Here is a 15,827-nt window from a genome sequence, read left to right as displayed (position 1 = left end):
CAAGCTTTCCTTTTCAGGACTTCTGCCTCATGTCTGGACTGCTGTATGCTGTGAATGTAAATGAGTTTAGTTTTGTTTTGTAGCGGCCAGGCCCCTTCTGTTGGGGTAGAGTTGAGCTCAGCTCCTCACAGCTGCCTTGGCTGCTGCTAAATATGTAGCAGATAGGAACCAACATGTATGATTTTAGGGCATACAAATGTTTTCACCGTTACTAACTATACCAGCAAAAAAATGTTAGTGGACTAAGTTAGTAGAACTAAATTTAGCAGAAGCTAATTGATCCGCTGATGGTTTTTGAAATTAGCTGAAAAGCTAATCCGCTAACAAAAAAGTTTGCTTTGCTAATTAACGGTTAGCGGCACTGTGCCCATCACTGATCTGGTGCATTTTAAGCCACAGGACCGACTCACAAGGTTGAAATGATTAGTTGAGTAACTCGAATAATTTGATTACCAAAAGTGTTCAAGGCAAATTCTGTGCCTCGAAGCTTCGTTTAACATTGTAGTACATATGCCACGCCTATGTGTGACACTGTAACATCTCCAGAAAAAAAAATAACAGAAGACTAGGGCATGCCCATAAACTGCGTAAACGCTAATCAAATTAGGGCCTAAAGCTACCGCTTTCCAACGTGACACACAGTAAAATTAAGCCTTTTAAGAGAAAGAGGGTCCACACTGATAATATGAAATAGACTGACTGCACATTTAAAAAGAAGCTGTGTGTTTGTATATTTAAAAAAAAAAAAAAAAAAAAAAAAAGAGTCCGCTCTACATGGGGAGTGACTTGACCCAGCAGCCAGCGTGAGAGGCTCAGCACTCCCCTCACACCGGGTGAGTCAGCTCCATCCCCGGATACACTGACAAACAGTTTCTGAAAGATCCTCTCAGCAAAAGTCCACTCTTTCTTCTGTGTTTTGCTTTTTAATTTTTGCTTTTTGGGCAACACACAATGCTTCACAAACACTGTAACTCAAATAAAATAATAATAATAATTAAAAAACTAGCTGCGAGGCTGCATGTTCAACCTCCAGCTGAACTGCATCTGCTGAACTGCAGAGAAAGAGGGAATAACCCCATCACCTCTTGGGGGAGGTGATGGGGTTTTGGTAATCGAATTATTCGAGTTACCTCCCCCAAGAGGTGATGGTCTAGTGGCTAAGGCGTTGGGCTTGAGACCAGAAGATCCTCGGTTCAAATCCCAGCCTGACTGGAAAATCACTAAGGGCCCTTGGGCAATCCCCTAATTGCTCCCGGTGTGTAGCGAGTGCCTTGTATGGCAGCACCCTCACATCAGGGTGAATGTGAGGCATTATTGTAAAGCGCTTTGAGCATCTGATGCAGATAGAAAAGCGCAATATACAGTGGGGAAAATAAGTATTTGACCCCTTGTCAGTTTTGCAGGTTTCCCCACCTCCAAACAATGGAGAGGTCTGAAATTTTTATTGTAGGTTCACTTCAACTGTGAGAGACAGAATAAAAAAAAAAAAATCCAGAAAATCACACTATGATTTTTAAATAATTAATTTGCATTTTATTGCATAAAATAAGTATTTGAACACCTACCAACCAGCAAGAATTCTGGCTCACACAGACCTGTTAATTTTTCTTTAAGAAGCCCTCTTATTCTGCACTCATTACCTGTATTAATTGCACCTGTTTGAACTTGTTACCTGTATAAAAGACACCTGTTCACACACTCAGTCAGTCACACTCCAACCTGTCCACCATAGCCAAGACCAAAGAGCTGTCTAAGGACACCAGGGACAAAACTGTAGACCTGCACAAGGCTGGGATGGACTACAGGACAACAAGCAAGCAGCTTGGTAGAAGACAACAACTGTTATGATTATTTATTAGAAAGTGGAATAAACACAAGATGACTGTCAATCTCCCTCGGTCTGGGATTCCATGCAAGATCTCACTTTGTGGGGTAACGATGATTCTGAGAAAGCTCAGAACTACACAGGAGGACCTGGTCAATGACCTGAAGAGAGCTGGGACCACAGTCACAAAGATTATATTAGTAACACATGATGCTGTCATGGTTTAAAATCCTGCAGGGCAGCAAGGTCCCCCTGCTCAAGCCAGCACATGTCCAGGCCCGTTTGAAGTTAACCAGTGACCATCTGGATGATCCAGAGGAGGCATGGGAGAAGGTCATGTGGTCAGATGAGACCAGAATAGAGCTTTTTGGAATCAACGCCACTTACCATGTTTAGAGGATGAGAACAACCCCAAGAAAACCATCCCAACCGTGAAGCATGGGGGTGGAAACATCATACTCTAGGGGTGCTCTTCTGCAAAGGGGACAGGACGACTGCACCGTATTGAAGGGAGGATGGATGGGGTCATGTATTGCGGGATTTTGGCAAACAACCTCCTTCCCTCAGTAAGAGCATTGAAGATGGGTCATGGCTGGGTCTTCCAGCATGACAATGACCCCAAACATACAGCCAGGGCAACTAAGGAGGGGCTCCGTAAGAAGCATTTCAAGGTCCTGGAGTGGCCTGGCCAGTCTCCAGACCTGAACTCAATAGAAAATCTTTGGAAGGAGCTGAAACTCCAAACCTGAAAGATTTGGAGAAGATCTGTCTGGAGGAGTGGACCAAAATCCCTGTTGCAGTGTGTGAAAACGTGGTCAAGAACTACAGGAAACGTCTCTCCTCTGTAATGGCAGACAAATGTTTCTGTACCAATTGTCAAATACAACCCCTGGCAAAAATTATGGAATCACCAGCCTCCAGTCAGCAGTTAACCTACAGTTAGCATTTTCAGTTAGCATTTAGTAATTTTCCTCCTTCTGTAGAAAACGTTTCATGTGCAATTTTTATTATATGCAGGATAAACATCCTACCAATAACGTGGGCCCTGAAGCACGGCGTATTTGACAGGCTCAAGCGTCCCTCGCCACCACCACTGTCCTCAGTGTTTCCCAGAACCATCCACCTGCTACAGTCATCTCAAAAACCCAGAGACATTGGTCTCAGACAGCTGCTGCATGTCACAAATGGGAAGACAAGAGAACGTCCTAAATCTCGTGGTCCCCTTTTATAAAGCTCCAAAATCTTACGTGATCCAAGGGAGTATCCCAAATACAAAATGCCCTCTGGTGGCGTTAAAGGTAAGCTGCATTAAGTTTTCCACCCGGTTACATTAATGTTAATTTACTGTCTTAATGTACTTATAAACTGTTTAGGTTTTGTTATTATACAACCCCTGGCAAAAATTATGGAATCACCGGCCTCGGAGGATGTTCATTCAGTTGTTTAATTTTGTAGAAAAAAAACAGATCACAGACATGACATAAAACTAAAGTCATTTCAAATGGCAACTTTCTGGCTTTAAGAAACACTATAAGAAATCAGGAAAAAAATTGTGGCAGTCAGTAACGGTTACTTTTTTATACCAAGCAGAGGGAAAAAAAATATGGAATCACTCAATTCTGAGGAAAAAATGATGGAATCATGAAAAACAAAAGAACGCTCCAACACATCACTAGTATTTTGTTGCACCTCTGGCTTTTATAACAGCTTGCAGTCTCTGAGGCATGGACTTAATGAGTGACAAACAGTACTCTTCATCAATCTGGCTCCAACTTTCTCTGATTGCTGTTGCCAGATCAGCTTTGCAGGTTGGAGCCTTGTCATGGACCATTTTCTTCAACTTCCACCAAAGATTTTCAATTGGATTAAGATCCGGACTATTTGCAGGCCATGACATTGACCTAATGTATCTTTTTGCAAGGAATGTTTTCACAGTTTTTGCTCTATGGCAAGACGCATTATCATCTTGAAAAATGATTTCATCATCTCCAAACATCCTTTCAATTGATGGGATAAGAAAAGTGTCCAAAATATCAATGTAAACTTGTGCATTTATTGATGATGTAATGACAGCCATCTCCCCAGTGCCTTTACCTGACATGCAGCCCCATATCATCAATGACTGTGGAAATTTACATGTTCTCTTCAGGCAGTCATCTTTATAAATCTCATTGGAACGGCACCAAACAAAAGTTCCAGCATCATCACCTTGCCCAATGCAGATTCGAGATTCATCACTGAATATGACTTTCATCCAGTCATCCACAGTCCACGATTGCTTTTCCTTAGCCCCTTGTAACCTTGTTTTTTTCTGTTTAGGTGTTAATGATGGCTTTCGTTTAGCTTTTCTGTATGTAAATCCCATTTCCTTTAGGCGGTTTCTTACAGTTCGGTCACAGACGTTGACTCCAGTTTCCTCCCCTTCGTTCCTCATTTGTTTTGTTGTGCATTTTCGATTTTTGAGACATATTGCTTTAAGTTTTCTGTCTTGATGCTTTGATGTCTTCCTTGGTCTACCAGTATGTTTGCCTTTAACAACCTTCCCATGTTGTTTGTATTTGGTCCAGAGTTTAGACACAGCTGACTGTGAACAACCAACATCTTTTGCAACATTGCGTGATGATTTACCCTCTTTTAAGAGTTTGATAATCCTCTCCTTTGTTTCAACTGACATCTCTCATGTTGGAGCCATGATTCATGTCAGTCCACTTGGTGCAACAGCTCTCCAAGGTGTGATCACTCCTTTTTAGATGCAGACTAATGAGAAGATCTGATTTGATGCAGGTGTTAGTTTTGGGGATGAAAATTTACAGGGTGATTCCATAATTTATTCCTCAGAACTGAGTCCATATTTTTTTCCCTCTGCTTGGTCTAAAAAGTAACCGTTATTGACTGCCACAATTTCTTTTCCTGATTTCTTATAGTGTTTCTTAAAGTCAGAAAGTTGCTATTTGAAATGACTTTAGTTTTGTGTCATGTCTGTGATCTGCTTTTTTTCTACAAAATTAAACAACTGAATGAACATCCTCCGAGGGCAGTGAGTCCATAATTATTGCCAGGGGTTGTACTTATTTTATGCAACAAAAGGCAAATTAATTATTTAAAAATCATACAATGTGATTTTCTGGATTTTTTTTTTTTTTTTTAGATTCTGTCTCTCACAGTTGAAGTGTACCTATGAAAAAAATTACAGACCTCTCCAGTCTTTGTAGGTAGGAAAACCTGCAAAACTGACAGGGGGTCAAATACTTATTTTCCCCACTGTAAATGCAGTCCATTTACCATAAAAAAAAGAGAAAAGAAATAATGCAGGGTCCCAGTCCACCAACCTTAAAACTAAAAAAAAGGTTAAATTTTACAAGTTGGGGGAAAACAAAACAGAAACCACATCCCTTTGCCATTTCAGCAAAATGTCCAGATTTTGGTGCAGTTATTTTGCCATTTGTGTCCAAATAAAGCTTTTTGCATGGGAGCGCTCAGGTTGTGCAGATTTTTGCTTTGATGTTTGCCTCTTTTTCTGATCCAGCACACTTTTTATTTATTTTTTTACACATCTTGGATGTGCGTGTCTTCTGATTTACTAAAATTAGTGAGAGCCTGGACTATTGATGTTAAAAAATGCAAAAGTACTTTTTATCCGATTACTCGATTAATCGCCAAAATAATTCATAGAATACTTGATTACTAAAATAATCGATAGCTGCAGCCCTAAAGGGGTCCTTAATGATCAAGTGTGGACACGCCCACAGGTGGGCAGGTCACTACCCTCATGGACCAACAAGACAACTACTACAGCAGAGAACACCATATTTACAGGAATCCTTCAAATGGTGATAAAACACTAAATTCAACACAAATACTCCTTAGACACACTTTAATAATAATAATAACAATTTATTGTCACTGTTGCACAACAAACCAACATTGAGAGCATTTCTCAAACAATCAGTGTACAGGTACTAGTGCATTTCATAAAGTGCAATGAGCTCAGGTTGTAAACCCTAATAACACTGCAGGAGGCACTTAAGAGACATAAACACATGACGGGCAGAGATCAGCAGTATGAATAAACTTCATGATTAGTAGCAGAGTTATTATGGTAGTGTGCTTGATGCATCAATGCAAAGTTCAAATCACAGCTATGGCAGGTGTGGAGTGCTTCCTTCAGGAGGATCGTTTGAGAACAAAAAAAAAAAAAAAACAGTTGGCCACTTGAATTTTCAACAGGCAGTCAGGTAGAGGTCAATGAAGGATGACACAGGGGTCAAAAGCAAAAGATGATCCAGTCATATTGAAAACTACTGTTATGTGTCGGATGCAGCTCGGAGAACCGACCAGCGTTTGAAGGACCCAGTATGAAATAAGCAGAGCACGGTACAAAGGCTAACTGAATTTAACACATAACAGTGATACAAAATAACAGAAAGTGCGGTCTGGCGTGGTGCGCTCCCAGCAGCGCTAACGGTCCGGAGCCAGAAGCTGTTCGGACTCAAGGACCCTGCCGACACCCCCCAGGTGGCCGCAACAAACCGAGTCTGTGAAAGAAGGAACCATTATGTGAATCCACACTCTACACACAGAGAGAACACTTAAAGGTGTACAAACAGCAAACACTTCCTGGCTTGATTACTAATCAGCTTCCCAACCTGCAGGCATGGAACATCCAGTTCACAAAACTCCACTGCAGTGGAAGCCGATACATGACTAACATACAGCTCAATATAAAAAGGTGTGAGGGACACCACATTTACTGACTGTATAAATGTTAGTCACAAAATCTAACGTACCTCAGGAAGTGTGCTGACGAGCGTGAGACCTCACCCCCTCCTCTTTCACAGACCGTGCATCAAACCCTGGACGTTCTCTGCATCCACTGATGATGAGATGGCTCCCGAGACGACGATCTCACCCGTCTGGTCACAAGGTCGAGTCTCTGGCAAATACACACTGTATACTCCAGTCTTAAATGCCACCATGTTCCAATCCATATAGATGCACCTCAGCTGTGAGTCCTGACGAGCCGCAGGTGATCAGGGTGAGGTCCTGATAACCTCAGCAACACAGCCACTCAGTCCCAAATGCAAGCCACCTGGAAGGAGAAACAAAGGACAGAAACAAAAAGGCAGCCAGGCCCCCCCAGCCATATAACAACTACACCACATTATTTATCTAATGATAAATACTACAAAAAGGTATAGTTTGAAGTATCTGTGACTAAATGTTATGGGGTAAAATAAAAAACAGCAAGAATGGTGATAAAGGTCACTTACTGACTGTACAGGGGTCAAAAGTTAAAGCTGCTCCAATTTTGGTAAAAAGTGATGCAAATTATTGGTTAAGAGTTTTAAATAAGCAGTTTGTACCATGTGTCATGTCAGGGCAACATATGTCACATGTAGAATCCAGTGGATGTCGACCTTGTTTGACCTTTACTTTGGAGACCAAACATTCAACAAGTCACAACTGTTTCATTGACTGGCGGTTTGCAAACCAACACTGTGCGTTGCTGCCACCTACTGTTTGGGGGTGGAGCATTAATGGATTCTGACGTATGCTATCAGAAATAATCTGGAAACATTCACCACTTGAGTAAAAATCCAGGTTTCCAGGAATTTCTCGAAAACCTCCATCAGTAATTTTTCATCTTTGTCCCCTGTGTAATTCTCCAGTTATTCTCCGCCTACTGAAAATTCAAGTGGCCAGTCTGTGTTAATAGAGTAATATGTCTGAGGAGTATTTGTGCTGAATTTGCTGCTTGTATGATCATTTGAAGGATTGTTTCAGTTATCTGCTGGACTAAACACCAAGACCCCATGTCACTGGTACACAGAGAAAGGTCACAGAAAGGTCAATGTGCTTCTGTGTTGTAGTCTAGGTGCAAGCACTCCAGCCCCCCCCCCCCCCCCCCCAATAGGTGGGCGTGTCTTTATCGGACCGCCCGTTCACACTTGATGTGTGAGAGAAAACAGGTTTGGCCTCATGAAGCCATTGGTACATCCAAGGAAAAAGGAGGAAGTCTCATTTCCTGTTCTCTCTGCTGGTTCGTGACCATGACCCGTCTGCAGAGATGTTTTTTAAACATGTGCTACTTCCTGGTCCTGTAAAAAACACCAAACAACTCATTTCCTGACCTCCACTCACTACTACAGATGATACTTAAAAAGAAGAAAACAGACACAACATGAATTAATCCGTTTCCTTCTGCAGAGAAAACTTTAGTTTTTATTGGAGTATCAATCAATCAATCAATTTTATTTATATAGCGCCAAATCACAACAAACAGTTGCCCCAAGGCGCTTTATATTGTAAGGCAAGGCCATACAATAATTACGTAAAAACCCCAACGGTCTAAACGACCCCCTGTGAGCAAGCACTTGGCGACAGTGGGAAGAACCAGGAAAAAGACATGCTGTGGAAGACAGCAGAGATCAATCACTAATGATTAAATGCAGAGTGGTGCATTTAATCATTAGGAGTAGGAGTTAGCTAGTCCAATGAATCTGTTCTTTAATCTGGACAAATTTCACTGGTTATGATAAATGCAGTCACAGCTGATAGGCTGCAAAATGAAACCTTACCATTAGATAAAAACTCCATCTTTTGTGACGTCGGTTCATTCTTCTCGACAAGAGTCAAGACAGAAGTCAGACCACCAGAGCAAGAATTTTAGCTGAGGAAGCTTCTGCGATTTGAAGCAAAATGTCCTCGCGTCAAGCAACCCAGTCCAGTCGAAGATTCAAGCTTCTCTACTTACCACTAGATGTCACTAAAATGCCTTCCACATTTGTTTTTTTTTGTTGTTGTTGTTGTTGTTTTTAAACAACCATTTATAACTGATCTCAGCCACATGCGGTGTGCAGCCAGTACACTGAGTGCCATCCCAAGGCTGGATAAATGAGGAAGGTTGTGTCATGAAGAGCACCCGGCATAAAACAAGCCAACCATGCAGATGAAAAATCTAATTTCCATACTGGATTGGTCGAGGCCCGGGTCAACAACCACCACCACCGGTGCCGTTGCTCAACAGCGTGCCAGAGGAAACTGGGCTACTGCTGGGTGAAGGAGGAGGAGGAGAACGTGTCCAGAGACAGTGGGAGAAGAGGAAAACTAGAAGGATGGAAGTGAGACTCGGGCCTTTGAATGTTGGCAGTCTGACCGGTAAAAGGAGAGAGCTGGCTGATATGATGGAGAGGAGAAAGGTAGACATATTGTGTGTGCAAGAGACCAAGTGGAAGGGAAGTAAGAGCAGGAGCATCGGAGGTGGGTTCAAGTTGTATCACGGTGAGGACAGGAAGAGGAATGGTGTTGTGGTCATTTTAAAGGAAGAGCATGTTAAGAGTGTGTTGGAGTGCCTTGAGAGAGTGGCGACATGATGAGTCAAAGAAGGGAAGAAAAAAAAAAAAAACGGTCACGCGACTCATGGTGCCATCTTGGTTCCTAAATAGCGTTGACTGTTAATGTGTCTGCATGTAAATGCAGCTATTTTATTCATTTATTTGCTGAAAATGCCGGGTTGTTGTGCATTTGGAGGCACAAATAGACACAACAAGGGCTTCAAGATGTACAAATTCCCTTCAGATCCAAACAGAAGAAACATTTTGGAAAATAAAGTCAGCCGTGTGGGATGGAAGAGACTTCATCATCAAAGCTTTGTGAGGTAAATTTATTGTTCAGTCCCATGTTCAGTAAAACTCACCTAAACCGTCATCATATAAACTAGATATTCACAGTCACCGGACAAAAAAAGTCCCAAACTTTTTGTATTGTTTTCCAGGTAATAAACATTGTATATATCAGATTTTGTGTAACAGCTTTTCGCTCACATCAGATAAAATGTCCCGTCTGATTGCAATACATTTCCATTAAAAACACCGAGCAGTCTGGACGTGCACAGTAACAGAGGTACAAATTAAAGTTCAGTTCTGACTCGCCAAGGAAAGTGGACCAGAGACATTCCCGTGATTAAAAGTCCAACCGTTAAATCAGACACAAAAAGCTGTGATTTCACAGTTTTCTGCTTTTACTCCATCTGCCATCATATTTTAATAGTTTTTACAGTGCGCATGCTGATTACAAATGACTCAGAAAAGTCTGCATCACATTTACAGCACTAAGTCAGTAAAAGAGGAAACTGCACAATTTACCTTTGATTTGGAGGTGATGATTGTAGAAAGAAAAACTTGTTGAAGGTCAAATTAGTCCAGAATAAAGCAGAATCCAGAGATGGAGAACTTTAAAACTGTCACGCACGTCACTGCATGACACAGAGTTACTGTACCTGTATGTGTTGCTGTATGTGGTTAACTGATTTTAAAAAAATGTTGAAAACACAAAAGGTTCATTCAGTATTTCAGTGCAGTTGGAACCAAAATTATGCCATGTTCTGAGTTTATGCCACTCTCTCAATTAAGGCACTCTAGAGTGTGTTAGAGGTTAAGTAAGTGTCTGACAGAGTGATGAGTGTGAAATTGGAAATTGAAGGGGTGATGATGAATATCATCAGTGCATATGCCCCGCAGATAGGTTGTGAGATGATTTCTGGAGTGTGGTGGAGAGTGAACCCAAGCATGAAAGAGTGGTGATAGGAGCAGACTTCAATGGGCATGTCGGTGAAGGGAACAGAGGTGATGAGGAAGTAATGGGTAGACATGGTATCAAGGATAGGAATGTGGAAGGACAGATGGTAGTTGATTTTGGCTGTGGTGAATACCTACTTTAAGAAAAGGGAGGAGCACAGGGTGACATAAGAGTGGAGGAAGATGCACACAGGTTAACAACATTCTGTGTAGGAGATGCAAACTAAAAGAAATCAGAGACTATTCAATACTTTAACATTTCCCATAATCCCCCTGGCGGCCCCCTGCACTTCCCAGAATGCACTGTGGCACCAGCAGAATTCTGGCATCTCACAGCACATATAAACAATGGCTAGTGAGGATGTGAATCAGAATCGCCTTTATTGTCATTGTAATTTACATTACAACGAGATTTGAGTGCAACTCCAAAAGGTGCTTTCCGTGGTGCGAGTAATTTTTAGCCAAATAAAAGAGAGTGAAATTTAACAGTAAATTATTCCGAGTATGTGTACAACTAATATAAACATAAGGTAAAATAAAATAAAATGAAATGTGGACCAAATAAAATGTAAAATGAGAATTACATACAACTGTGGAATCATATTGCACGGGAATAATTGCACATGGATTACAGATATTGCACAAGAAACTTTGAAAAGTATGGATTAATGTGGTTTGTTATTGTTCAGTGCAGTGATCGCTCTGGGGAGAAAGCTGTCCCTTAGTCTGTTTGTCCTAGTTTTGATTGACCTATACCGTCGGCCAGAGGGCAGTAGGTCAAACAGGTGGTTGCTGGGGTGGGATGTGTCTTTGCTGATGCTGGCAGCTCTGCTGAGGTAGCGTGAGCTGGCGCTGTCTTCCAGGCTGGGCAGAGAGAATGCCGTTGATCCAGCGAGTTCACAGGCAATTATGATGATGACACGTTCTCCCAAGTTGAGAGGGTTATCTAGAGGAGGTGCAGCACCTGTGATGGACTTCTGCCTTATCCTGATGTCTTGTTGTCCATACTTCACGAGGTTTGTTTACATTGTGCCCTGAACTGGAACTCTGCTGAAACTGACCTCTCGCGTGAGTCACGGACTGTGAAATGCTGCAAGATTTACAACTGCGAAACAGTGAGTAAGGTGGTGGCAGGAGAGAGTGTAGCTAGACAGCATAGGATGGTTGTTTGTAGGATGACTTTAGAGGTAAAGAAGAAGAGAGTGAGAGCTCAACAAAGGATCAGATGGTGGAAGCTGAAGGAGTAAGAATGTTGTGTGAAATTCAGTGAGCAGTTGAGAGAAGCACTGGATGGAGGGGAAACAGTTTTGGAAAACTGGAAAAGTACTGCAGATGTCATGAGTGAGACAGACAGGAAGGTACTGGGTGTGACATCTGGACAGTGGAAGGAAGACAAGGAGACTTGGTGGTGCAACGAAGATGTCCAGGAAAGCATAAGGAGAAAGAGGTTGGTGAAAAATAATTGGGATAGTCGGAGAGACAAAGAAAGTAGACAGGAGTACAAGGAGATGTGGCATAAGGTGAAGAGAGAAGTGGCAAAAGAGAAGGAAAAGGCAGTTAGTGAGCTGTAGAAGATGATGAACAGTAAGGAAGGAGAGAAGGACTTGTACCGATTGGCCAGACAGAAAGAGCTGGCAGTGAAATTTCTAGCCAAATTGCTGAATAAAATCTTGTAAAGTGAGAGGATGACTATTTTTAAGAACAAGGGTGATGTCCAGAGCTGCAGTAACTACAGAGGCATAAAGTTGATCACCCACAGCATAAAGTTATGGGAAAGAGTAGCAGAAGCTCGGCTTAGAAAGCAGGTGAAGATCTGTGAGCAGCAAGATGGTATCATGCTGAAAAAGAGCACTACAGATGCAATGTTTGCTCTGAGAATACTGTTGGAGAAGTACAGATAAGGCCAGAAGGAGTTACACTGTGTGTTTGTGGATTTAGAGAAAGCTTATGATAGGGTGCCAAGAGAAGAGCTGTGGTATTGTATGAGGAAGTCTGGAGTGGCAGAGAAATATGTGAGGCTAGTGCAGGACATGGATAAGGATAGTGTGACAGCGGAGAGATGTGCAGTAGGAATGACAGACTCATTCAAGGTGGAGGTGGGATTACACCAAGGATCAGCTCTGAGTCCTTTCTTGTTTGCAGTGGTGATGGACAGGTTGACAGATGAGATCAGACAGGAGTCCCCATGGACTATGATGTTTGCAGATGACATTGTGATCTGTAGTGAGAGTAGAAAGGAGGCCGAGTCTAGACTGGAGAGGTGGAGATATGCTCTGGAGAGCAGGGGAATGAAAGTCAGTAGGAACAAGACTGAGTCTATGTGTGTGAATGAGAGGGAGCCCAGTGGAACAGTAGTGGAGTAGGAGTAGAAGTGGTGAAAGTAAATGAGTTTAAATACTTGGGGTCAACTGTACAAACTAATGGAGAGTGTGGTAGAGAGGTGAAGAAAGGAGTGCAGGCAGGGTGGAGAAAGGTGGCAGGAGTGATTTGTGACCGAAGAATATCAACAAGCATGAAGGAGAAAGTTTACAAGACAGTAGTGAGATGGTGGCACTAACAAAAAGACAGGAGGCAGAGCTGAAGGATTAGGAATGAACATATCAGAGGGACAGCTCAGGTGGGACGGTTTGGGGACAAAGTCAGAGAGGTGAGATTGAGATGGTTTGGACATGTGCAGAGGAGGGACCCAGGATATATAGGGAGAAGGATGCTGAGGATGGAGCCACCAGGCAGGAGAAGAAGAGGGAGGACAAAGAGGAGGTTTATGGATGTGCTGAGGGAGGACATGCAGGTGGTTGGTGTGACAGAGGAAGATACAGAGGACAGGGTGAGATGGAAACAACTGATCTGCTGTGGCGCCCCCTAATGGGAGCAGCCTATAGAAGAAGAATTAAAAACATAAATTATTGTTGGACTTCCACATTTCTGACAGTGTGAACTATGAGATTTATTCAGAAAAACATACATAAATAAAATGAATCATAATATAGTTATTTTTCAACAAAATCATTTTAATCTTCATGGCTCATAAAATTGCAAAATAAATAATAAACCTGATTCTTGTGAACATAAAACATTTCTGCTCGTCAGAGTGACTGAAGGCGAGATCATGACCGTTATCATTATAGGATTAGTGAGTACTTTCTAGTTCTCGGCATGACTGTATACACAGAGGTGCAGAACTTGCAGGTGCAGTGAGAAACGAGGCCACACTCAGTAAAAATGACTTTAAAAACCCCAGCGGACGTGACAGAGGACGTGGTCTGGATCCAGCTGGTCTCTGTGGATAAACTCTTAACCCGGTTACCTTCAGGGAGCTTTAACAAACCGTTAAAGAGCGGCAGCGGTGTGCATCTTACCTGGATGAAGTCATTCATCACGGCTTTGCTGGTCATGTGACTGCTGATGCGATTGTTTCCGTAGGTGAAGTACGGTCTGAGATGATGCGTGAGCGAGCTGAGGTCGGTGGGGTCGTCGCTGCCCTCCTTACTGCTGTATATACACTGACCGCCCTGCAGACACACACAGCCGTTACAGTGGATAAGCAGGGGCTTGAAACCAGAGGATCCTCAGTTCAAACCCCTGTCTGGACAGAAATTCACTAAGGGCCCTTGAATTGAATTGATTACAGAACAACAACATTAGGGTTGCAACTCCAGTAGGTAAACATAAAGTTAATAATAAAATACCCAAGTATAAAGTGCAGTGCGACCAGGTAAACATGTGCAAATAAACATGCAAAGGAAGGGGGGGCATTGTCAATGATTGTTTAGTGTGGTTATGACATGCAGGAAAAAGCTCTTTGTGAGTCTGGATGTTCTGGATTTGATCGCTCTGTAGCACAGGGTAACAGTTCAAACAGTTGATGACCAGGATGTGTAGTGTCCTTAATGATGTTCTTAGCTTTTGAGAGGACGCGGCTGTTTGCGATGTCTGACAGAGAGGGGAGGGGCAACCCATGATTTTTTTCTGCTGTTTTAATGATTCTCTGAAGAGCAACAGAACATCCAGAAAAATACACAGAAATCCCTTCATTCCCAAGTTGGTCCTGGTGTGTAGTGAACGTCTTGAATGGCAGCACCCTGACATCGGTGTGTGAGTGTATGTAAGGCATCACTGTAAAGCGCTTTGAGCTTCTGATATAGATGGAAAACATGTTATAAATGCAGTCCATTTATAGCTGCAGCTTCTTTTTATCAGCTTTGAATCAAAGCAGAAAGAAACAAACTGTCGTTACATTAACACTAAACTTACTTACTTATACATGCTGATAACTGCTGGTAATCTCATTCACATAAAATCCTGAGAAGATTGCTTTGCATCAGTGAGAAGCTGGATGTCCAGAAACTTCCCACTTTTAAACTCTGGTAAGACTGAAATGATGGATCCAGTGAGACATCGGCATCAATTTGACCAGTTAACGCTCAGCCTTGGCTCGTGTGTCATACATCACACTGACAAAGTGAGGAACCTTGGGGTAATTTTTGATCCTACATTGTCCTTTGACCTCCACATTAGAAATATTACTAGGACTGCTTTCTTCCACCTGTGAAATATAACAAAGATTCGTCCCATCCTGTCTATGGCTGATGCTGAGACCATGATCCATGCATTTATCTCTTCTAGATTGGACTACTGCAATGTTCTATTTTCTGGTTTACCGCAGTCCAGCATTACGGCTCTCCAATTGGTTCAAAATGCTGCTGCCAGACTTTTGACACGAAGCAGAAAGTTTGACCACATTACACCCATTTTGGCGTCTCTTCACTGGCTTCCTGTCCCAGTGAGATCAGATTTTAAGGTTCTGCTACTAAACTATAAAACTGTTCATGGACTGGCACCTCCCTACTTAGCTGACCTAATTAAACCTTACGTACCGGCCCGGGCTTTGCGTTCTCAGGGTGCAGGACTACTTTGTGTCCCTACGGTGAATAAGAAGTCTGCGGGTCACAGAGCTTTCTCTTATCGTGCCCCTGTTCTGTGGAATGATCTCCCTGCGTCAATAAAACAGATTCTGTGGAGACTTTCAAGTCCAGACTTAAGACGCACTTATTTTCCCTTTGACATGGCTAGCATAGTGGTATAGTATAGTTTTACGCTTTTTACCCTTTTAAATTCATTTTATTAGTAAATGGAGCGTGCCGCGGCCTCAACTTTTATCTAAATTCTGGGTCTTAGTGAAGCTTAGGGTTAGTGGCCGGCGATCACTTTAGTATTTCTTCTGTTTTTCTTGTTGTTTAATGCTGACAAATTATACTGTATTTCTTGTCTTTCTGATGCCTGATTCTGTTTTTTTTCCCTCTCTCTTTGAGGTGCAGCTCCATCCAAAGATGGGTGTCGTATTTGTTCTGGAAACTATCCTGTGCACAGACATTTTACTGTGTATTTGTTTTGTGAACTGTTTTGTAATTTATGTCTGTATCATG

General features: G+C 42.3%; 1 protein-coding gene across 2 annotated transcripts in view; it reads right to left on the bottom strand.

Annotated features, from left to right (window-relative positions):
• Positions 1-15,827, bottom strand: part of ippk (inositol 1,3,4,5,6-pentakisphosphate 2-kinase) — a 56,763-nt gene that overhangs the window by 16,714 nt on the left and 24,222 nt on the right. For both annotated transcript variants that reach the window (XM_034164800.1, XM_034164791.1), the window contains exon 9: positions 13,761-13,913. In XM_034164800.1, the coding sequence (XP_034020691.1) occupies positions 13,761-13,913 (153 nt within the window). The remainder of the gene's footprint in view (positions 1-13,760; positions 13,914-15,827) is intronic.

This window comes from Thalassophryne amazonica, chromosome 3 (genome assembly GCF_902500255.1).
Source record: "Thalassophryne amazonica chromosome 3, fThaAma1.1, whole genome shotgun sequence".
Lineage (NCBI taxonomy): Eukaryota > Metazoa > Chordata > Actinopteri > Batrachoidiformes > Batrachoididae > Thalassophryne > Thalassophryne amazonica.
Note: the sequence above shows the minus strand (reverse complement) of the source record. Positions and strands in the feature narration are given on the sequence as shown.